This window comes from Tachypleus tridentatus, chromosome 10 (assembly GCF_004210375.1).
Source record: "Tachypleus tridentatus isolate NWPU-2018 chromosome 10, ASM421037v1, whole genome shotgun sequence".
In the NCBI taxonomy this organism is placed as follows: Eukaryota; Metazoa; Arthropoda; class Merostomata; order Xiphosura; family Limulidae; genus Tachypleus; species Tachypleus tridentatus.
Genome location: NC_134834.1, coordinates 60,372,217 through 60,395,792, shown reverse-complemented (window position 1 = coordinate 60,395,792; position 23,576 = coordinate 60,372,217). Strand labels below are relative to the sequence as shown.

The window sequence follows — 23,576 nt, the reverse complement described above, 5'->3', positions numbered from 1 at the left end:
TCTTTGCTATTCAAGAAAGGGAAAATTTTGACTACTTCACAACATGAATGTTGTAGTTATGAAAAACTGTGTTAAACACTTGTATAATATTGTTGCATGTGGTCGGTTTTACGTTGCGTCTCTAGTAATATTAAAGTAATTTGTAGTTTGTGATAAAAATATCTGGCACTCTTTATTTTGAACAAGTTTTTAATATAAACTATATTTTATTTTATTTATACGTGCAAAACTTTTCTGTGGCGCAAGTAAATTTCAAATACTCTCTTTGGTGCCAAAATGACACCAATGTCACCGATTTATTCATCCTGGTGTTAAAGGTTTTCTCGATTAACTGCACAATATACGTAAATCTTTAAATAACGTCTGAAACACAATGGATGCTATTGTTGTTGTTGTTGTTTTTTACAGTGTTTTAGTACACTTCGAAATTACCCTCTGGCGGTTAAAGTACAAATAATAATTTTTATTTTTTATGGGCTGGTTGAAGATTTTGTTATTTTTTATTTATGGCATGCAGACTTATCGAAGAAGTAGCTACGGTTTACTTTATTATAAGGTGATAATCGACCTATATACTGATTGATTTTGGCGCTTATAAATTATAATTCAAATTCAGTAAGTAAAATTAAAATAATATGATGTTAAGTGACCTATAGAAATATACAATTTAAAAGTAAAAATACATTGGTTTCCGTTGTCATCTTTCTGTAGTGGTTAGGAATAAGTTTATGGTGCTGATTAACGTGTTACTGTTAGTGTGTTACTGACTCATCCAACACCACCACAACAGAGTTGCTGACTATGTGGGAAATGTAGCTGAGTGCTAACCTTACAATACTATTTTTAGTAAAATCTTACTTAGTTCACTAGTGTGTAGTAATTATATTAGTTTATTTTTATATCAAATTCAATACACTTATTTAAGTTATTATTGGTAGCATAGATTACTTGTTTTCGTTGTTTAAATTTCAGTAAAATAATTAACTGCACTGTAAATTCGTTAGCGTGAGATAAACATGCATAAACGATTATTCATCATTAAATGAGACTTTTAATTTCATATCGCTTCCATAGAATAGCGTATAAGTAAAATTATTGTGCTTTAAGTTTAAAACTAAATTTTATTATACTAACATATCTTAATTTTATTTGAATAAGGAAACTAAATTGTAGATCTTATTCCAGACTTAGATTCGGTAACACAGTGGATGTTACAATGTTAGTAGATCTGTTTTCACAAGCTTCTGTTTCAGTTTTTCATTTATCAAATATAAAGTTTACATCAGTTCTTCAATGTTAAGGTGTTTTTAGTCATTATGTTACGACTGTCTTCTTCAACTTACAAAGAATATCACTTGTATATCCAGCTGTCTTCCTACAAATATTTGAATCACTGTCCATAATTGATGATTGTGGAATGTCCTGTAAATATGAACTTCTGTTGTTGTTAAGTATCTAAATATTGAATACTACACTTTAATGGGCAAGCATATGATTTATTTAAAAGAGCAACATATGTCATGCTGTTTTTTTAATCTGGCTTAAAAGTCTTTATTTCTTTGTGTGGTTTATAAATACTTGATCAAACAGTGAGCAATTTAGTGTCAAATACAAGGTTCCTACAAGTTGAGGAACTTGGAACTTTTTAGCTAAAAATAATTGAGAAGTTCATACCACCTTTTAGAGAAATTTCAATATGGTAGAGTGGGCGTGCAAATGTCTTGCATAATATACATGGCTAGGACAGGTTTCTTATTCATTACTATAAATCAATTCTACTGAAAAAGGTTTAGTTCATTCTCACAGTGAAAGGTGATAATGTCTTTTTTTTTCAGGTGGAAACCAGCTTTTATCATAAAACTATTCTATGTAAAAATGAGATTAAATAGACATCTCTGCATAAAATATTGAATAATTTCACTAATTTGACATAATTTTGATCTGGGAATATTGACTCCACCCTCTCATGAAAACTGCGAAGCTGTTTTTACTGTTGTTTTTTTTTGCTTATTCATTGTTCAAAACATTTTAAGCAACAGGTGGCAAACTCGTTCAGTCCATCAGTATTACAAATAAAGCATTCAAAATTCTATGTTGTCACCATTATACCATACAAGAACACTTGACAACAAATAGTACTAAATGGTGCCCAGTAAATTTGCCCAACCAGAAATGTGAAAATATTCAAATATTTCTTAGAGCTTAATGGTTTTATATGTTGGTTTTCTTCTATTAAGAACATTATAGTTTGATGAAATGATTGAAACTTATTGTACAACAGTTTCATTAACTTTCTTTGAAATAAGCAGACAAACAGTACATTTCAAACAGTTTGTTACACCATGAGGTAGATACATATCTTCTATGGCATGATTTTTAGACTCTGTTTGTTACAGATGATTGTCTCAAGAAATGAATTTTTTGTCAAATGAAATCTCACCTCTGCATGAGACTGCTCTCAGTGCTAATAAAACTTCCATGAAGAAGTTTCTAGAAACAGCTCCTGCAGTGGCCTTAGAGCATAAAGATGACTTTGGAAGAACACCTCTTATATACAGCATCCTGCAGAACAACCTCAGCTGTGCCACTTTACTTCTTAAAGAAGGGGCACGAGTAGACAACAGTGATAATGTTGGTCAAACCCCTCTCCATTGGGCTTGTCATGAGGTAATGTGAAATAAGAGTTTTCTAGGACTAGTTTGAACAAAAATCATGGATTATCTCATAATTTAGAAAAAATTCTAATTTGAAACTTTTCTTTTTTTTAATCCTTACATTGTCATAGGAAGACTCCATGTATGTGTTTACTGACATGTGAGTGTATTTGAGTTTGTGAAATATGATCTGTTAATTCACTTTATAATGTAAGTGAATATCCCATACCAAATCACAATAGGTATGGTTGACAACTTTATAACTTTTTTTTTAGTTTTATTTAAGAAATTTGCTTTATCTTGAAATAATATTTTAAGTTAGTCAATAAAAAGAAACTATCTTTGATATGAGTATCCCCTTGCATTGAATGAACAGTGTTTTTCTTATTGAAAGTGATCATTTAGGTAGATAGATGCAAATCTATTTGAAATTATAACTATATGTTACACTGTGTGTTGCTTTCAGTTTATCTTTGGGCATACCATATTCCTTCAGCCATGAACTATATTTACATTCATTTCTGTTATTGATCAGTTCTTCCCACAGAGCGATCTCTTCATATAGATATTTATCAATAGATTTATATTTGATCAAGAAATTTGTTGTGATTTTCAAACAGAAACAACAACTTTTTTTTACCTCTCTGGTTTTAGATCAACTAGTCATGGAAGAGTATGTTTTAGTTAGTGTTGGTCTGACATTTCTCTTTCTGCCTCTCCTTTTTTGGGATAATGATTAGTTTCATTTTGTGTTAGATTCTGCTCATCACATCATGGTCCCTACCCATACATTATTCTTTCTTCTCCTTTATCTTTTTAAACATTATGTACTTTCACTCTGATTTTTCTAAATTATAACTACATGTAATTATTTCATTCTGACATAGTTCACTTTATTGTGATGGTTGGTTGTTTACATGTTCTATGTTCAACAATTGATGTTCCATATAACAAATACGGTAGTGTGTTTTTTATCGTGAATATGTTTTTTTCACCTTGAAAGTCTGTTATTCATACAAGAAGTTTACCATTTTATGGCTGGTTATAACACATCCTTGTTACAGCATTATTATTTTTGCTTTATATCTGAGACTACTAGTTTTTCTAAATAAGAACTTTCTCTTTAAGACTATCATGCAGCCCTGGTTCACTTGTATCTCTGAATTCTTTCTTGCTTTTTATTTATGATTTTGCTCATTTTGTGTTTTAAGGTCTTTAATAGTTGGTTTCTTCACTTTTTAAGCTCTTACTTTTCCTTGATTTGATCATTTGACTTCTGTTAGCCTTTTAGTTAGTCTAATTAAAAACCTTTTTCCTGTTATGTCCTACTTATGGCCATCGTCACTCTGGCCTTGTATGCCATTGCTGCTTCTGGGACTTTGTAATATTGAAAATTTACTTTTCCTTAAAACTTTTTTAACACTAACATTTTTAATGATATTTTTAATCTTTTATTTCACTTTAATTTCACAGAGATCTGCATGCTCTAATCCACTAGATTTCTGACATGTGACTGATAGACTTACTGGTTCTCCTTATTGGATCAGGTTTCTCGTGCGTGAAGTCTATAAGGTCATTCTAGCAAGTTCAATTTTTTCTCTATTTTTTATCATGTACATCACCTTCAATATCTTTGAGTTGTGTTTTCATTTTATTTTGAAAAACATTAAGAAAGCTTGCATGTGCATTTCTCAGAATGTGATTGTCTATTATATGTACCATGTTGTCAAATTGCCAGCACCTGATGAATTATATATATATTAGAAGGATTATTGTACCTTTTTTAACTTAGTATGTGGATTTTGAACTAACCAAAATAGCTGGAACTTGATAAATCTTGTGAAATATTATTGGGATTATGGCTGAAAATATCACTAGCTAGTTAAACAATGCATTTGAACAATAATGAGTAATAATGGTATATCAAATTAGCAATATTCATTACTCAATTCAGGGTTCCTCAGTGGTACAGTGGTATTTGGATTTACCACTCTAAAATTAGGAGTTTGATTTCCTTTGATAGACACAGCAGGTAGCACAATGTGATTTTGCTATAAGAGAACACACACACACACTTGATTCAGAGGCTGTTATTGCTCATTTTTGGAGATGTTAAATGCCCTTTACTTCCAAACTAAAAAACAAATGCTTCACTAGTCTCAGTTCTTCCAGGAATATGGGATTATGAACACATTGCAAACATTATTCATTATATTTTTAACAAATTGACATGAAAAGTGTTCAGTTTGCAGTATTTAGTTGTATTGTAATTTATAGCATTTTATTTATTTTATTTTATTTTGAGTTTAAAAACTTAGACATATTCAGATTCATTTTTTTTATATAAATCGTAAATGTGAATATCTATGACATTAAATTGTATCCCATCCTCTCTGCTGAGCCTTATGACACTAATATTATATCACAATTTGATATATCTATGCTCAAATAACAGAGTATGTTATTAATAATATCTATAACAATGAATTGTTTACATGCATCACAACATTAAAGTTTGAAATTTTAGATAGCCTTCAGACAGATTCTTATACAGCATATTTAATGGAGTATAGCAATCAAGAAGCTGACAATGACTATATCATAGCAGTATATCATCTATTGCTTCCTATCCCTATTTTATTTTTTACAACCATGGGATCTTGGAGTGGGAGTTTTCTTATGTTCTCAAATTAGAATGAATATTAGACTCTGGGATTAATGCTTAGTTCTGATCAGTATAGGTAGTTTGCCTCATGTTATCAGAAACTAAGAATAAGTTGGGTGTGCCATCTTTTGCATTGTTCTATTAGGCATAAGACTTGGAATTATTACTGTGGCCAGACTTTGCTCCTTCATATCATTTCTACTTGGACTGTGTGTGTGTTTTTGAGAGGCTCCAAGATCACTCATTGGTCCTGTTAGTGAGCCAAAATAGAACATACCATGACTGTTGCTGATAAGTACAACTATCATATGACATTTTAGCCTAACAGTCTTTTTAAGTGCTAATTTTCTCATATCAATAAATCTTTGGAAAGGATTTACAGATGATCATAGCCAGATTCCTCTTATAGTCAGTGCTTTTTCCTTCACCATTTCAAGAAAGATAGTGTCCTTTCTTTTTTTTCAGTTCCTCCTTCTTCTCTTTATAGTGCAAGTTCTATCTCTGTAGCCATATAATGTATCTGAAATTTATGTTTTTAGCATTAAAATATTAAACAGTAATGCTTAATATGTAGAAATGAGTCAGGAAGAAAATGGCAAATGTGTATTATGTATTGCTTGCCATAGTCTTAAATCTGTGTTACATCAATGGAAGAGGCTCATTGATGCTTAACATAGATTTTCAAGGTTTTGAACAGTTATTAAGGCCTTTAGTTTAGCCAAAACTTATTACTAAAGCAGAAAATTGGTGAGTAGTGTAATAGCTAAATGTTCTACTAATTATTGTGATTCTGGTGTCATAAAATTAGCTCACTAATGCTTCAAATTGTTGTGGTGATTTAAACACCAAAATGTTGCTTTTTAACAGTGGGAGTGCAGAAGTACTATAGCATTTCACTAACTTTAACACATGATGTTTAAAGGAAGAGGGTAAAAAAGTACAAAAAATTTGAAAAAAATAAGAATGATTAGATATGTCTGTGTCAATGAGTACAGAAACAAGGTATGTAGGAGTGCACAAAACAATTAAAGGATTATGGTTAATCAGTAATGTGTATTTGAAACTTCTATATCAGAACATAGTATTACATATACACATACACATTGCAGTGTAATTTTCAAGTTAATCAAACTAAAAATTTAAGATGATCATTTGACAGTTATAATTTTATTACTGTACACCTCTGAGAGCTGTTATGTATACAGAGACAAGGTTTTAGTACATCTAGTACATGACTATTTGTATTATATACATGCATTTCAAATTATCCCCACCAGGGACTTCCACGGTTTGTGAGGGTGCTATTAGATGCTGGTGCACGATGGGATCAAAAGGATGTCGATGGTGTGACTCCTCTTCATTTAGCAGCAGCTCATCCATTACCTCAATGTTTGGCATTAATTTTACAGAAGCTCCAAACGGTTCAAGTTGATATGCAAGATGGCCAGAAGGTATAATGAAAGACTAGATTTGTGAAAACTAACTTGTTTACCACCAGTAGAAACTAAATACTTACTAAATGATTGAGTAATCATTTTTATATCAGATGTTTATAAGATGTGTGTGTGTAAGATAACTATAAGTGTTTTTTTTTTAATTTAAAGTATCTGCATATTTGGTGTTTTATTGTGTAATCATTTATTAAATGTAATTTGGTATTAATGTTTTTTCCATGTGTATGAGGTAATTTATTTGATTATTGGTAGTGTATCATGATCATAAATATCTGATTATGTCAAAGATCTAATACAACATTTTTTTTATTATTATTGATGGATATAACCAAAACTAATAAAGCAATCAATTGTCAAATAGAAATCAAGCCATTTTTTATTATTATTATTTGCTATGAACTGGTTATTTTTCAAAATATCAGTCTTTTTAGTTAATTTGAGACATTTTAATAATTTTTTCCATCCAAGTGTAAATATTGTTTCTAGTGAAAATAATTAAACCTGCTCTTAAAGAGTATTTGATTCTAACATCTATTTTTATATTCAAACCATGTGAAAGATTGTAAAACTATTATTATTATGTAAATACTTTATTGAACCTAAGTAAAATACAATAGCAGGGTTGAAAAGCAAGTAAGTAAAATATTGAAATTCTTTATGTACAAAATAAATGTTAACTTTTTAAAAATAAAGTGTTTGCTGCACATGTATAAACAGATTTTTGTTTTTAATTTCTTAGATTTTGTAAAATAGGTTAAAAATACCATACAATAATTACTTGAAGGAATGAAACAAAAATAAGGAATGTTTGTACAGATTATTGGATCTAAAATCATATTTTACTTGTTTGTTTTGGTTTTCTTTCAAATAGAGGACTGCCTTACACTGGAGTGCATTACATGGAAATGCTGAACATATCTGCCTTTTGCTCAACAAAGTAAGTCACATGTGCATGTAACTCTCTAAAATTTACTATAAGTAATTTTATTATATTTTCAAAGTGTATTTTCATAAAACATTATTTTTATCTTATTCTGGTTTTTACATTTTTACTCATTTATCTGGATGTGTTTTTAGTTTTTATTTCAGTAAAGATGAAAGATTAGTTACTATGAGTTATTTAGGGTCTTAATTGATATGCGTATTTAAATATTAATAAACTGAGTTGTTTATTAATTTACAATACACTTAGTTAAAAGACAGACCAATGTTCTGTTGAAACTATAGTATCTTTTCTATAATAAATAATTTTCATTCTACTTGTAAAATGCTGTTTTCCAATTTACTTGGAAACTATCATATACCCTTGAGCTGGCATAGCTTAATTGTGAGAGTGTGTCTTGTAAATTAAGTATTGTGATTTCAGTACTCATCACCACCGAAGTATTCACCTTTCAGCTATAAGAACAGTATAATGTCATGGTCAATAGTGAGAGTCATTTGAATTGAAAATGTCAATCTATGAATAATTCAGAATAGCATCAACACATACTTTCTCAGATTACAGTTCATTGAACACAAAAGTATCATTTATGAACAAAACTGCAAATTCTATTATTACATCCAAACCAACATGGTGAATCGGGGAAATTCCCACAAAAATCAATATTTTTGTTTATGATCAACAAAACTTAAACAGTTTTTACTGACTTTGGGGCAAATACAGTCGTAGCTTGAATACAAAAAAAGGGACAACTCAAATCTTGAAAATTTCTTATGTCTGTTTCATGATAACGACAATATTTCTCATAACAGTCTCTATCTCACGTGGATCTAATCCAGTGTACAGATGCTCACCTCTGTTATACAATACTGTATCACTACGTGCAGCATTTGAATTGGTTTATAACCAGGATCTAACACTCATACATGAAAATACATTCAAAGGATTATATCATTGATTAAACAGTAAGCCATAGAACATTGTTATAATTATACATTCAGATAAAATTGCATATAATGGAATCTGAAAGAAATCTGAAGTTACAACAAGTACTATTTTTAAATGCACAAGATTCTTATTTCACAAATGTGATTTGCTTAGGACTGCTTCTAACTAATACAAATTATTGTTTGGCACTGAAGATGCTTGAAACATTGCATGATACAAAATACATTTAGATAGTGTTGAGCAAAACATTCATCAAAGCTTCACATGTAGGAAAGAAAGAATTAACTGTGCAAGGTATTTTGTAAAATATGCAATTAGCTGATTATTTTCATGTGTTTAGTATTAATCAATAATGCTGAACAAAGTTGAAGTATTAAAACATAATAATGAAATATTATAATAGCAATATTTCAGTTACTTGGATAATTAGAATAATCAAAACCAACAGTAATGGAAACACTAGTTTTGATTAGTTGATTATTTTTGAGGTCTTAATTGTTAAATACATTACTTATGCTGTGTTTATAATAACTGTGAAAGTATACAACTATAAATGTATGAAGTGTATAAAATTTTGCAAGTTTTAGTAAATATTTCAAGTCTTAAATACAGAAAAATAGGCATTTTTCAAATAAAGTATTTGTATTAAACATTTGTAACTGTGAAACCTGTACTGAGTGGGTCTGAGTGAAAGGTAATTGTCATGCTGAGAACAAAAGAACTTCTTTTTATCATACATTCATTTGTACAGCTTTCAAGGACCTTGCAAGTGAATATTATAAGTTATTTTTGTAAGGTCTTGTATCTAAGCTGACTTTAAAGTGATTGGTTTCTTTACAAAAGTGTTTTGAGATACTCTCACTTGAATCTTTATAAGAAAAAGCTATTATAAAAAGTGTTTTCTCTTTTCGTTATTGCATTACTTGTTTTATAACAGTTAATATTTGGTGTAACTTCTTTTTCCTTATTGTAGCTTTTTCAAACAAATTTTGTAATATTTCATAAAATAAACTGTGAATGGGTCACTTTAAAGTAGAATTGTTACAGAACAGACTTACAGTGTGTTTGATATTCTTTAGGGAGCTAATGTTCTGTTGCCAGACATTGATGGAAAAACTCCTTTACATTTGGCAGCTAGCCAGAAGAATCACTCTGCTGTTGAGTGTGTTAAAATGCTTTTGGTAAGTTTTAAAGCTATATAGAAAACTGATAAAAACTACATCACCAGTCTTTCAGCTGAGTCGTGTATCAAACCATGTCACTTGTGTCATTGGTATTGTTACAAGTGTGATATATGAAATTTGTGTCTGTTTCAGTTTTAGAAATATGGATGGTTACAGAAATCATATGTTTAAAACATTACATAATTATTTGGAATTATAATAAATGTTTGTCTGTAAATTTATGAAGCCTTTATTGAGCCAGTCTGAATGAAAGGTGATTTTCAGGCTAAAAATAAAAATACTTTTTTCCATTTTAATGTTTTCCAGTTTCATTTGTGTAATAGAGGTTACCAAATTTAAGGCCTCTTAAATCAATATTGATATCCTTTATAATTTATCTTTTTTTTTTATACCCTACCACTAACTGTAGTGAAAACATCAGTAACAAAAGTTACAAACAGTTAGTTATTTATATTAAACATGAAGCTTATAACAGTTTATACCTGTTTTCACTTAATTTTGTTTTGTTGCTCTTTGAATTGTGTCCATCTCGCATATTCAAATAAAGTAATAAATCATCCAGTGAAAGTTTATTGCAAGTTACAGTAAAGAAGTATCAAGTCACATCACAAGAATGGCAGCTTGTGTGCATTTCATAAAGAGAACTTTTATTTCATATTTTTCATTAATTTTTTTATGTAATTTAAGTTTGTAATTTTTACATTTTAGTTACTTTTGTTAAGAAATGTATATCAATAAATGAAACCTATACATTAAAAACTAAATTTTTAACTTACCTTAGCCTTGAGGATTTTTGCATTCAGGTATATTGTTTAGTAAAGCTGTTTCTTCTTATTGTGTTGATTGTCCAAAAACAATTCATTTAGCTTTCAAATGTTCATTTTCGAACACACAAAGTGTATCAAGCACAAGAATGCTCATAAACTACTATAATTTATCTGGTATTCTAAATAACTACTCTTTGCTTTTCTTCCCTTTGACCTTATCTGTGGTCTTTTTTTCACCTAGTCAGCAGTTAGCCATGGTGAGTGTGTTGGACACTTTCTATACATCCTTCTGCCCATAGGCCCAGCATGAGCAGGTGGTTAGGGTGCTGGCCTCAATCTGAGAGTGGCAAGTTTGAATTCCTGTGATACCAAACATGTTCACCCTTCCAGCTGTAGGCACATTATGATGTGATGGTCAGTTCTGCTATTCATTGGTAAAAGAGTAGCCCAAGAGTTGGCAGTGGGTGGTGATGACTAGCTGCTTTCCCCTCTAGTCTTACACTGCTATATTAGGGATGGCTGTTGCAGATAACCCCGTGTAGCTTTGGATGAAATTAAAAAACAAACAATATACACCTCGTTTCAAATAATTTATACAGTATCAATACTTGTTAAAAGTCAAACAGTTAAAATAAACAAAAGTTGAAAAATATGGAAAGGCTTATGATTGTCTAAATAAATTTTTAAATTATTAAATCAATCACTCTTTGCAAATTCTTCATATAGATCTGTTAAACTTGTTTAAAATATATTAATATTATTAATTTATACAGTTCTGTAAAAGTTAGAATTAAATAATGACTATCACAATTTTTATTGATAAAATTATCATAATACTTAACTACAAAATAACAGAAAATGCTTATACAATCTGTTCTGGCCAGGTGTTTATTGGGTGTTTTGTAAGATCTTTTGAATTTTCTTGCACAATTCAAACCATACCTATTCCATGGACTAGCATGGAAAAATCCAGCATCAGAGTAGTATTTCTAACCATTTCTCTGGCTTGTGCTTGCCTGATCTTAAAAATTGTTTTATGATTATCCATTGCACTATTTACAGTAAAAGACCTTTCTGATTGGAGGACCATTGAAGATCCAAGCATATTCTCTGGGTCCCCCGTATGAGAATTCTTCCCCCTCATTTGAATAGGGTATGGGATACTTGCCACTTACCAGTTCCTAATTGCTGGAGTGGTGTACCATAGAGAATTCTCAACACTTTGCATTTAAACCACTGAGGTTAGAACAAGAGGTTCCATTATGGTAGAAGTGGAGCTGTAATGATATCAGTAGCGTAGTGCACTTTTTTTTTGGTGCACTTTTTCCTACTAGCCTTTTCAAAGGATGAAAAGTTACAGGCAGTTGCATAAGGGGAGCTAGTGCACATGGAGGTGCATTATCGTCCTATTGGTGGAGGGCTTTTTTTTGTGTGATGACATCATGCAGTTGTAAATATATACAGGAAATTAGGAGGGAGTTTCCATAAGGTTAGTGGCATGCACAGAATGTGTGGAAGAGCTAAGATAGCTAGCTAAACTATGTTCAGTGGTGAATATCTTTTGGAAATACGTTTTTGGGTAAATAAAACATTAGCTTTCATAGTTTGTGGAGCAATGCTTTGTTCCAAACACCTTAAGATTTCATGGTGACTTATTGGCTATTACTATTAAAAAGAAAGTCACGTGATCTACGTAGTTTAGAATTTACAATTTCTTTTAGTTATGAATACTAGGGTGGTTATTATTTCCAGGTGAAACTTCAGGTTAAAAATTTTAAAGTTCTCACACCTTAATCTTGTTCCATTATACAAAAAAAGTCATTTAATCCATTATGGATTGTATTTGGAAGTTGCTTAATGAGGTTGGAGTTTAAGACTATGTGGTACAGAAAAATATTTGTAAATTATGAATGATTTATTTAAAATATGATTTTAGGATGATCAATCACTTTTGCATTGTTATTGTTTCCTCTTTGTTGTTAGGAAAGTGGCTTCTGTGAACCTACACAACTTGAAGGAGGAATAGTTTTTTCTTTCATTGCTATAATGGTATTTATGCTCTTCATTAAGGTTTACACCCCTTTCAGCACTGTCATTTACCACATTCAACTATTGAACTGTCTATAGTCTTCTCTGAGCTCCCGTGATAGAATTACAAGGCACCTGAAGAAACCTATTGTGTTCTTTGTAACAAAATTTTCAACTGATATGTCTTCAAACTTCCCAGTATTCAGCTAGATGCATTTTAGAAGTTTATCCATTCTTTTTTTCTCAATAAGTGCTTTTACCATTTTTTGTTTTGTTTCTGTAGATACAGCTGAATCAAAGAATGTTAAACTGGCAGTTAGTCCTGATGCAATGTACCAGGTGTTATAACTCATACTCCATGAGAAGGGATGTCATTGAAAAGGTTATGACTATTTCAAAAAGCTCTCAATAATACTTTCCAGGTTGACTAATCTGAAGTTGTCATTTAGCAAGCTCATTGACATTGTCCTTAACTTTCTCTATGACTTCTGCTACTACATCATGGTCAGCTGTAGTTTTATAACTGGACTGGTCCATGTACTCTCAAGTTTGTTGGAACTGATTTATAAATGCAGCGTCTGCACAAGAGAAAAGCTCCATAAAGCCTTTGAAAATACATGCCAGAACAAGTTCTTAGATATGATGCTAAGTACTAAAGATTTTTATAATTAATGACTTTCCACTATTACAGCAAATATGCCACAACAGAAGCTCGAGTCTCTCTAATGCTAAAAGCTGACTTTGGAATATCTAAAGGTTGATTTATGACTACTCCAGACAGGAATACTAGCAGATGATCCACTTCTTTCCTATTAAGTAACTTCCTATCCTAGTGAACTACAAGTGAGTCTTTTGGCTGAAATTAAGTTCTTGACAAGGTCTTCACAGAAGTGGTGTCAAAATCTTTGAATTGAGGAATGGTTGATGGTTATCTCCTGCTCATTATGATTTGATCTGTAGCTGCTGCTAAATCAAGAGTGGTAATATTTCTTGCCCCTCTTCTTTTAAGGTGTAGAAAAATGATCCTCTAACTGCTTCTCTATCCTCATCACCATTATTGGTACTCTATCCATCAATCTCATCATCATTTCTATTGAATTATTTTCAGTAACTGACAATTTTATTTAAGGTTTGCTGTTCACTGTTTCCAGCCCATACTTGCCTCACTTTGTTTCTCAGCCATTGATTCCTTTAAAGAAAGAAGCTTATCTATTTGGCCCATGCACCCACAATGTACTCTTTTCCAGATTATTGACAAACTGCTTCATCAGCTCACTGTGTTTCAGTTTTCTTTTGTTTGTTTTTTTCAGTGTTTCTTCATCTTTGCTCATTTTTCATAAAGTGTTTCTAGTTTGATAATGGCATGATTTGGATAAATTCGAATTTAAGCCTTATTATCAAATGTTGCAAGCTTCTTAATCACTATTCTTAAACTTTCACAAACTGTCTTCTTGTGATTGCAGAAAAACATACACAACATTTGCTGATTTGAAGGCAGTTTGATTCCTGTTAGTTTAGTTTCTTCTGACAAAGCAGTATCTATGCGCATGAAAAGCCAATACAGTATGATTAGAAATGATGAAGAATTTGTTTAACTAGATGTATACTTTCAAATAAATTCTAGTAATTACTATCATGTTATGTAGAATATTCCAGAAATAAAAGTGGCACTTGGAATAATTGCCACATGAATTTATTCCTGCACAGCGCACAGTATAAAAGGTGGCCATCATACTTGACAAGGTAACTTATCACTTTCATTGCATGAGTTATATTTTCAAATATTAATAAATATTTATATAATATTTATATTTATTATATTTATTAGTATATAATATACTAAATAAATATTAGTAATTACCCTTTATAAGTTTATATCTACTGAAAAACTGTTCATGTTGTTTAAATAGGATGTTCTTGAACATTCTGGATAATGTGTAATATTTTGGAATATGCAGATATAATGCAATCTACAAGATAAAATTTCTCCTGTCTTGAGCAATTTGTGAGTATTATTCAATATGGATAAAATTTGATGTGAATCACTTCTTTATATATTGGAACAAAATGGAGAGGTGAGTGTGTTAAATTAAAACTTCAAAAATAAAGACCATCCCAATGAATACGTCAAATAAGCATGTCTGAGAGAATTATGAATATGGTAGGGGGTGTGTCAATGTGGGTTGACAAATATAGTTATATCCCAGTAAAGCAAAAAAGATAAGAGGTTGAAATTTTATATTCTGGTTCGTTCATAGCTATAGTATGTGTTTCTAATTGAAAAATCTGAAGCTGTTATAGTCAAAGAGAAAATGAGAAGTCAGTGTTGCATAAGACTCAGGTGAAGATTTATAATTTATTCAGTTATCTCCTTTTGAAATATAGAAATTTAAGTAATATATAAATGTGAATTATAATCTACATTTTGATAGTGAGTTTATTACTGTACAATAATAATAATAAAATAATTAAAATTTGAATGTGTAGTAAAAACATTGTGATTTTTGCAACCACTTATGTGGACTGTTCAATTTGCAAATTGTTAATCTCTGATTACGGTAACCTGAAAGCTGTAAACATGCAGTCACAGAGTAATATTGTTGCCACGATACTTCAAGGTTTCCATGTAGGTTTGTATAAGTGACGTGTTGTGAACAGTTTTTAAAATGTTAATAGAATAAAGACAAATGTGTCACATATTAACTGCCACATGAATTTATTCCTGCACAGCGCACAGTATAAAAGGTGGCCATTATACTTGACAAGGTAACTTATCACTTTCATTGCATGAGTTATATTTTCAAATATTAATAAATATTTATATAATATTTATATTTATTATATTTATTAGTATATAATATACTAAATAAATATTAGTAATTACCCTTTATAAGTTTATATCTACTGAAAAACTGTTCATGTTGTTTGATAAAAATAATTAAAATTTCTTTGCAAACTCTTGAAAATTACACATCAATACAATGTAGCACATAATTATTTATACTTTTCATTGAAGTAAGATTCATTTAGTTCTCTTATCTATATGGTGGCCCATAAGTCCATACCCATCCATATATTATCATTTTATATTCAATTACGCATGTATTATACATTTTTTTCTTTTTTGTCAGAGAAATATGGCTGATTTAAGCCCATTTACACTTGAAAATGTCTCACAGATCATGGCATTGCATAATATTATGCAACAAGAATGAGGGACAGCACACAGATACACTGGATACATAAGATATTTGAATTGGTAGGGATTTACGGGCCACCCTGTACATGTTCCCAAACATAGACCTCCTTTGTCACAATCTATTTATGAATTCTTTCATAAGCTCTTCTATATTTATCTTGTCGACCTCATCTTTGTGAGTGTGACAAACTGCCACATGGTTGAGGCAGCACTGAGACATAGTTGACCTTAACTACGTCTTCAACCGTCTTAATGCAGAAAAGCTGCGTTCACATTCACAGCTGAATACTGGACATACAAGCAAAATTTTCATGAGAAGAAACACTTCACTAAACATCTGCTGGCTTGTTTCATGCATTTTACAGTAAGCATCCTTCACACCTTTCAGAGATACTGCTTTGTTGTTCCTTTGAACATTGGAAACTGAAACTCAAGCTGTTGTGCAGAGATTTCTGGATAGAAGTTTATAATCGAGTTGTCAATCTTGCCGGATGTGATCATGTTCTCAATTGCCAGATATTGCCTCAAGTCGTTGTCTGCATTGAATCTTGTGGTCAGATGTTCTATGATTGTGTCCACAAATTCAAAATATTGGCTTCTGTAGTAATCTTTAGCTGTTGCAGAATGGTGTGCTGAGGCATCACCTGTGATCCTTCTGGAGGGTCTGCGAATGTGTGGTAGTTCAATAGGCACCAGATCTAGGGAAGTTACCTTTTTCTCAGCTTCATCAAATATCTTGTTGTAATTTTCTTCTGTTTGCAATATCTGCAAGTGCTCAACTGTCATTGCAGATGCTTCAATCATGCATAAGCATTTTCAGACTCGTCCTTTGATGAACATGGTATTTCCTCTGTATGGCACGTTTCTATTCCTTTCCTTGAGGTTGTTAGATTATCTGCATCTGCATTATCACTTGTAGTACTACTAACTGGCTTGCAGAACTGTCTAATGTCAGAAAGTTTCAGATGCTTGCTTGTCATAATTGGAATCTGTTTCCCAGATGACTCAACAAGCTAAAATACAATCTTTATTGAAAAACTTTAACGTACAACAAACGAAGATAGAACAAAATAGTAGGAAGTAGGACTGAACTGTACAATGTATTTAAGTCAAGTGCACAAACCTCACAGTGACTACCGAGCCGACTGATCGCCTGGGCATTGCTGGGACAATAATGTATGCAAGTTACAACACAAGTAATTGCAAGTAATAAGCACGTCTATTAAATATAAACACCTAAACAAAAACTAGCAATACAATTCGAGTAGAGGCTTCAGGCAGTTGAAATCGCTCATTTTGTTTTCTAATTATACAAGAAAATACAATATTTTTACTATCTATGATAAGAGAATATATTGTTCTTTTACCATAAAACACCAGCACTTTATTAGAGGGCAGTGATAATCTGAAATTTCATTGATTAATGAGGGCCACAAACACAGGTCTCATGAGCCCTGTTGTAAAATCGAGGCTCAGACTAAAGGGAGCGGAGGGGTGATGTAGAGCGCGTCTGGACCCGAGTGGCCCAAACCTGTCATTAACTGTACACTAAACGTACACTATGGTCAGCGGCTTTGGCAGCTAAGGAGAGTAAGGCGTTCAACAATAAAACCGCACAATATATGCATAAGATTGATGCAGCTACAAGCTACAAATGGTCTGCTAGAACTAGATCACAGGAGTTTATGCTTGGGAGTAATATTTACGAATTTCATGCTCTGTTTAATCTGTTGTGATGAAAATTTTACTTAATCTTACACTACGTACAAGACATAAGTAGATTCTGTGATAGTGCTTGCAAGCCTTGCATGTAAACTTAGGCCTACTGACTGATACTTACAAACTATCGCTTAGATCAAAAAGCTTAGAAGCACACCTATATTAAAGATGTACATTTCGGCTACTGAAAAAGCCTACATCTAGACCTAACTATGTAATTCGATTGGTAAGAACACGAGAATCACAAGAACAAACACACAATTTGTAAGCCTGTGATGCAATAAAACAATTCAACAGACCAAACTGTAAGGGGAGATGATTGTATGCACCATACTCCCCATCTAAAATGAAGGGGGGGTATCTCACCCATCCCCCCCAGGATCTACACCCATGCCTTTGTTCCATGAGTGTATTTTAGATTGATATGCCTTATGTAAAGCGGTATGTTGTTCTGACAGTCACTATCTTAACTAATTGTGTGGATATGTTTTAGGCTTATAGGACTGTTATGTATGGCACTCTTCAGTTCTGGCTTTCACTCTTGGATGATTTTGTTTTGGTGGCACTGTCTTGAGTGAATGCAATTATGTTTTAGATTCATAGAAAAAACTTTTCTGTACATAGTTTTTTAAAATTTGAATGTAATATTTTATTATCATTCTAAAAAATGAGATAAGTAGACAGTAGCTTTGATTACCCTAGCTGCTGTGGTTATGGCAAAAGCTAAATCTGATCCTATACTTTTACTATATATGTAGAATATTATTACATGGAGTTGTGGCTGGATAAAAAGAAAAACTTAGCTTGTAAATGTAAATAACATTAACTTTACTATGTTTTTATGTGTGAAACATTACTAAGGTGATATACATATGTGCTATCTTTTATAATACAAAATGATGTTTCTTAAAAAATGATTTGATTTATAACAATTTTTACTTTCTATTAAAAACATATTTTGAAGTAATTAAGCACGTGTGTGCATGACCTGTAGGATGGATTTTTGGAGAGTAATTTTTGCAGACACAATTCATAAAATATACCTGTATAATTTTGTGCAGGACGAATCTCCAGGGGTAATTGACTGGCAGGACTATGAAGGAAGAAGCGCTCTTCATCTAGCTGTGGCTAAAAGCACCACTGAAGTAGTTGATATACTGGTATATTCTTTTTTGTTGAATTATATATTTATAACTTCAACTTGATTCAATACAACAAGTTATAAACAATTTATCTTGTATTCTTTTTAGTTTTTTTACTAGAAGGCTGTTTAGTCAGCTGCTTAACACTTGGTTTGGGCTTAAAGTCTTAGAAACTGTATTTTCTTTCTGCATATCTTCATCATGATCTAGTTACCTAATTCAGAAATTTAAATCTAGTATTGTAATTGTGAACAACAATTTTATTCTCAGTTCATTGATATAGAAGTTGTCAAGTTTATAAAAATCTGAGAGATAAGTTTTTACTTTTTGGTTGTAGCAACTTATCACAAACACAAATATGTGCCTTACTTGCATACAAAAGTGTCTGTTGAAAACTGGAATTTTGAATAGTGGAACATTCATAAAACAAACTAGTAACAAATCATGTTACAACAAATGTACTAGGGCTGTTCAAAAAATACGCGGACTGTTTGAATTGTGCGGCTCAAGTTGGTTCCAGGGGAATCCGCTTGGTGTTGCTAGGTTTGCACAGATCAGCTGATTACGATGCCATTTCTCGATTGCAGATATCTTCATTTGTGTATTAGCTACGCGGTTTTAAGTGAAGTGCGATTTTTTTCGTTTGGCAGATTTCAGAATGAATGACCTGAAGGAGCAACGACTTGCTGTGAAATTTTGTGTTAAACTTGGAAAATCTGTGACTGAAATTTTGCTATGCTTAACACGGCTTACGTTGATGTTGCTATGAAGCGTATGGCATGTTTCAAGTGGCATGAACGTTTTAAGGATGGTCGACAGTCCATTGAAGATGATGAGTGTCCTGGACGTCCTTCCACGTCAACTGACGACCCACACGTCGACAAAATCAACACCCTGATGCGCAAATCGACGCCTGACTGTCAGGAGCTTGCTGAAGAGTGTGGGATATCAGTTGGATCTTGTTACGAGATTTTGACTGAAAAATTGAAGATGCACCGCGTTGCTGCGAAATTCAGCCCTCAGAACTCGTGAGGTTTTGGCCAAACACTCGATCACTGTTCTTCCCCACCCCCCCTACTCACCTGACCTTGCTCCTTGCGATTTTTTCTTGTTCCCCAAACTCAAAAAACCCTTGAAAGGAAGAAGATTTGAGACGATTCCCGAGATTAAGGCAAATGCGACGAAGGAGCTGGAGGACATTACAAAAGAAGCGTACCAGGACTGTTTCAACAAGTGGAAACACTGTTGGGATAAGTGTGTGCATTGGGGAGGAGAGTACTTTGAAGGGGTCCCAGACCTGTAACTTCTAAATAAAATACATTTTGTTTTATGACGTCAGTCCGCGTATTTTTTTAACGGACATCGTAGTACATCAGACTTACAAATAATTAGTAAATAATTGTTTTTTAACTTAATGAACATAAAACATTAAAGTAAAGTGTATTCAACAAAATATGTAATAGCATGAACATTTCAATTTTTGCATAATGTAACAATACATATTAAAGGCAGGTAATAATAAAAATAATGTTGTTTACGATACTTTAATATTTGGTGTGACAGACCACAATACACTAAAATTTAGCTAGTTATTCTCATGACTTGTTTATATGTCAGTGTAATAAAGGAGTGTTTTTGTTGTTCATGCTACAAATAACATTTTCCTGCATAAAACATAATTTTTTATTAGTTTAATGAGCTGATTTTGCTACATTCTCTTTCAAGAACTATTAAGATGGTAGCAACATAACAGTACAGGTATAAAAAGTTTAATAATGGTAGTGCACAATTCTATGAAGTTAGATTTTTCTTAAAAAGTGAAAACCAAGAGCATTGTCCTGAGTTTGACTATGTGAATTGTTGGTATAACTCTTTTAAGATGGAAGATTTATTGAAAAAGCAGGAATACAACATTGCCTGTCAAAAACAAATGTGTATTGAGCCTTATAAATATTTTAAAATTAGAAAAAATGTGAAGTTGTTAAAACTTTTTTTGTGATGTTTTCAGTTATCTTTTACTTACACTGTGAGTTTATACTGATAAAGAATTTGAATAATAATTACCATTTGTGCTACTCATTTTCTTTTGAATTATTCAGAAGTCAAGCTACTTAAGGTACTAAAAGTGAATATGAAGCCCAATCTGTCATTCAATTCATTACCAGTGTTTACTGATAAGGAGTGGAATTCCCCTAAAATTAGAATAACTTGGTGGTAAGGGGTAAATAGAACGGGCTTTATGTTTAGTTTTAGTAAAGTTAGTTTGTAATTTTTGACTTAAGCTATGAAATGTTTTTTTGTAGACATCTCGGGATAGATGTCACATTAATCAGTTGGACAACATGTTTCGAACTCCTCTTCACTGGGCTGCTGTTTTAGGTAAATGTGAATGAGTATTCCTTGCTGTGAAGCATTTATTATTTTAAGTAATAAACTTGATATGATTTTGTAATACAATATTTTGATGTCAATTTTAAAAATAACAGATTGTTACCAGTCTTGGCAAATATATGTACTACCATCTTGTAATAAGCTTGCAACACTTTTGTCATAATGGAATGTTGAGATTTGTATTAGTATTATGTGGTCTAAGCTCATGTTTCAAACTCAATGTATGTGGGCTTTGATTTTTTTATAATTAAAACATGATTCACAACCACTCTAAACTTCACAACTGGAATATTTTTTAAGATGTAAGAAATATTGAAAATAGTAAATGAATGTACATGTATTTTTTATTTAGTAACTATATATATATTGAACCATTAATTCGTTTCATGTGTACCTTTTGTTTCAAGTCATGTAGGGATAAGTTATAATTTATTGTTTAAGTTTTATTATTAGATGAATATCAAACAAAGTGTTTTTTATTTCTGTATTTTGTGTGACATAAACAATTATATTTTTTCTACCCTATGACTTAGTAGTAACTTTGCAGACTTACGGTGCTAAAAATTGTGTTTCAACATCTATGGTGGCCACAGCACAGATAATCTATCATGCAACTTTGCATAAATAACAATTAAGCCAATCTTACTTTTACCAAATAAGGATTCAAGTTTGTACTAAAGTCATATTTTTTTAATACTATAAAGAGTAACTACACCTTAGAAATAATAATTTATTTTATTTAATTCCTCTAAACATATTATAAATAATATCTCCATCATTTTCAAATAGGCATATTTTCATGAAAAATGTGATTGGTTTCACTTCTTAATAAATACAGAAGTAAAACTAGCTGGTTAACATCAGCATTTTTAATACTGACAACACAGAAATGTGGTGTTTAAATTTCTAGGAATAGTGTAACTGTACATAATTATTGTAATGACACAAAGATAAAACTGATATTGTCGTAGCAAACTAACTTAATCTGTATTCTTTGTAGAAGATCTGAGACTTGCTGTTCCTGGATGTTAAACAACACGTTTTCTGTGTTTTTGTTTCATTATAGGCTTTAGTTTTCTAACTTATTGATTTATAACTCCCAAGTGTCTGTTGGATTGTTTTACTGAATAATCATCATTAGTGTATCTGGTACTTTCAAAGTGTTTTATTTCTGATATATATAGTTTAATTTGGGTTGGAATTTTTAATTCTGTGTTTCTCACTTTTGAAATAAATTGATTAAAAGGTATAGAAAATGTTCACAATTGTTACATTTATATTATCTGGGGGAAGTGAAATTCTATACATCTACTTCAGTATAAAAGTTCTTATCAATAAAAACATCAAGAAATTTGAAAAAGAGTCAGAGTCAAATGCAGAACACAAACTGATAACAATTAATTAAAGGAAAGTTTAAAAAATGATAAGACTATCAACAAAGAATAACAAAATAAAAATGAATTTAGAAGAAAATAAAAATATTAAACAATTTGAATGAAGAAGAGGATAATAGAAATTAAATGTGAACTTTGTAAAATGATGAAGTATTAATGGAGAGTCTGCTAGCATATAAATAGAAAGAGAGGATAAAAGTATTGTAACATAAACTTTTGAAAGTTATGGTGTGATCTGTGTGTGTATTAGTTTATAAGGTATTAAACTTGTATGTTTTTGTTGATATTATGTCAGAAGTTGTATTCAAGAATTTATTAAGGTTATTGAAAAACAAATGTAAACATATAAATATTTCATTTTCATTTAGTTGAAAGTTACATTTAATTATTGTTTGTATTCTTGCATTTTTTTAATGTGTAGGGCTAGCAGATAAAGCAGCATTACTTTTAGACAGAGGAGCAGATCATACAAGTACTGATGGAAAAGGTGCTACACCTCTTCACTATTCTGCCCAAGGAAATCATGCTGTGAGCCTATTTTAACTTTGTTTTGTATTCATAAAATATTAAATGTTAATGTCAGTATTCATATATGAGACAAATAAAGTATGTATGACTAAAGTAACCTTTAATATTGGTCTTTACAAAAATGTGTTACATTGTATTCTGGAAGATGGTAGTTATGTAATTTTCCAAAAAAAAACCTAGTCTGACTAAACTTTTCTAAGTCTGTATTTTTTAGGCTTATTTTATAGTATTCCAAAGTTAACTGTTGTTTTTGCAATAAAAAGCTTTATAATGTCTTATTTCATATCATGACAAGGGTATTGGTAGATTTTCTACCATTGATACTATAGAACTGAGTGATTTACTTGATTAATCTACAATATTTAAACATCATATAGTTTCAGGTAAAGTAGTCAATGAAACTATTATTATTAGTTTGACAAGTATCATTAAAATAATCAACCAGTTGAAAATAGTGTTGACAATGATTGGAAAACTCCACAGTAAGAAATATAGCTGACAAATGTTTTGTATTAAATGCTACTAAGAAGTAATCTGTACTAAAGAATTTTTGTTACATT

At 31.2% G+C, this 23,576-nt stretch overlaps 1 protein-coding gene across 5 annotated transcripts in view; it reads left to right on the top strand.

The window, feature by feature from the left end:
* Positions 1-440: 440 nt before the first annotated feature.
* Positions 441-23,576, top strand: part of LOC143229384 (uncharacterized) — a 37,435-nt gene continuing 14,299 nt past the window's right edge. Inside the window, exons 1-8 of one of the 5 annotated variants that reach the window (XM_076461640.1) lie at positions 441-556; positions 2,397-2,667; positions 6,597-6,770; positions 7,645-7,710; positions 9,744-9,845; positions 18,623-18,721; positions 21,007-21,082; positions 22,910-23,016. In XM_076461640.1, the coding sequence (XP_076317755.1) occupies positions 2,413-2,667; positions 6,597-6,770; positions 7,645-7,710; positions 9,744-9,845; positions 18,623-18,721; positions 21,007-21,082; positions 22,910-23,016 (879 nt within the window). In that variant the 5' untranslated portion in view covers positions 441-556; positions 2,397-2,412. Of the gene's footprint in view, positions 616-782; positions 1,447-2,396; positions 2,668-6,596; positions 6,771-7,644; positions 7,711-9,743; positions 9,846-18,622; positions 18,722-21,006; positions 21,083-22,909; positions 23,017-23,576 lie in introns of those variants that run through there. The other 4 variants (XM_076461639.1, XM_076461641.1, XM_076461643.1 and 1 more) reach the window with 4 other exon arrangements.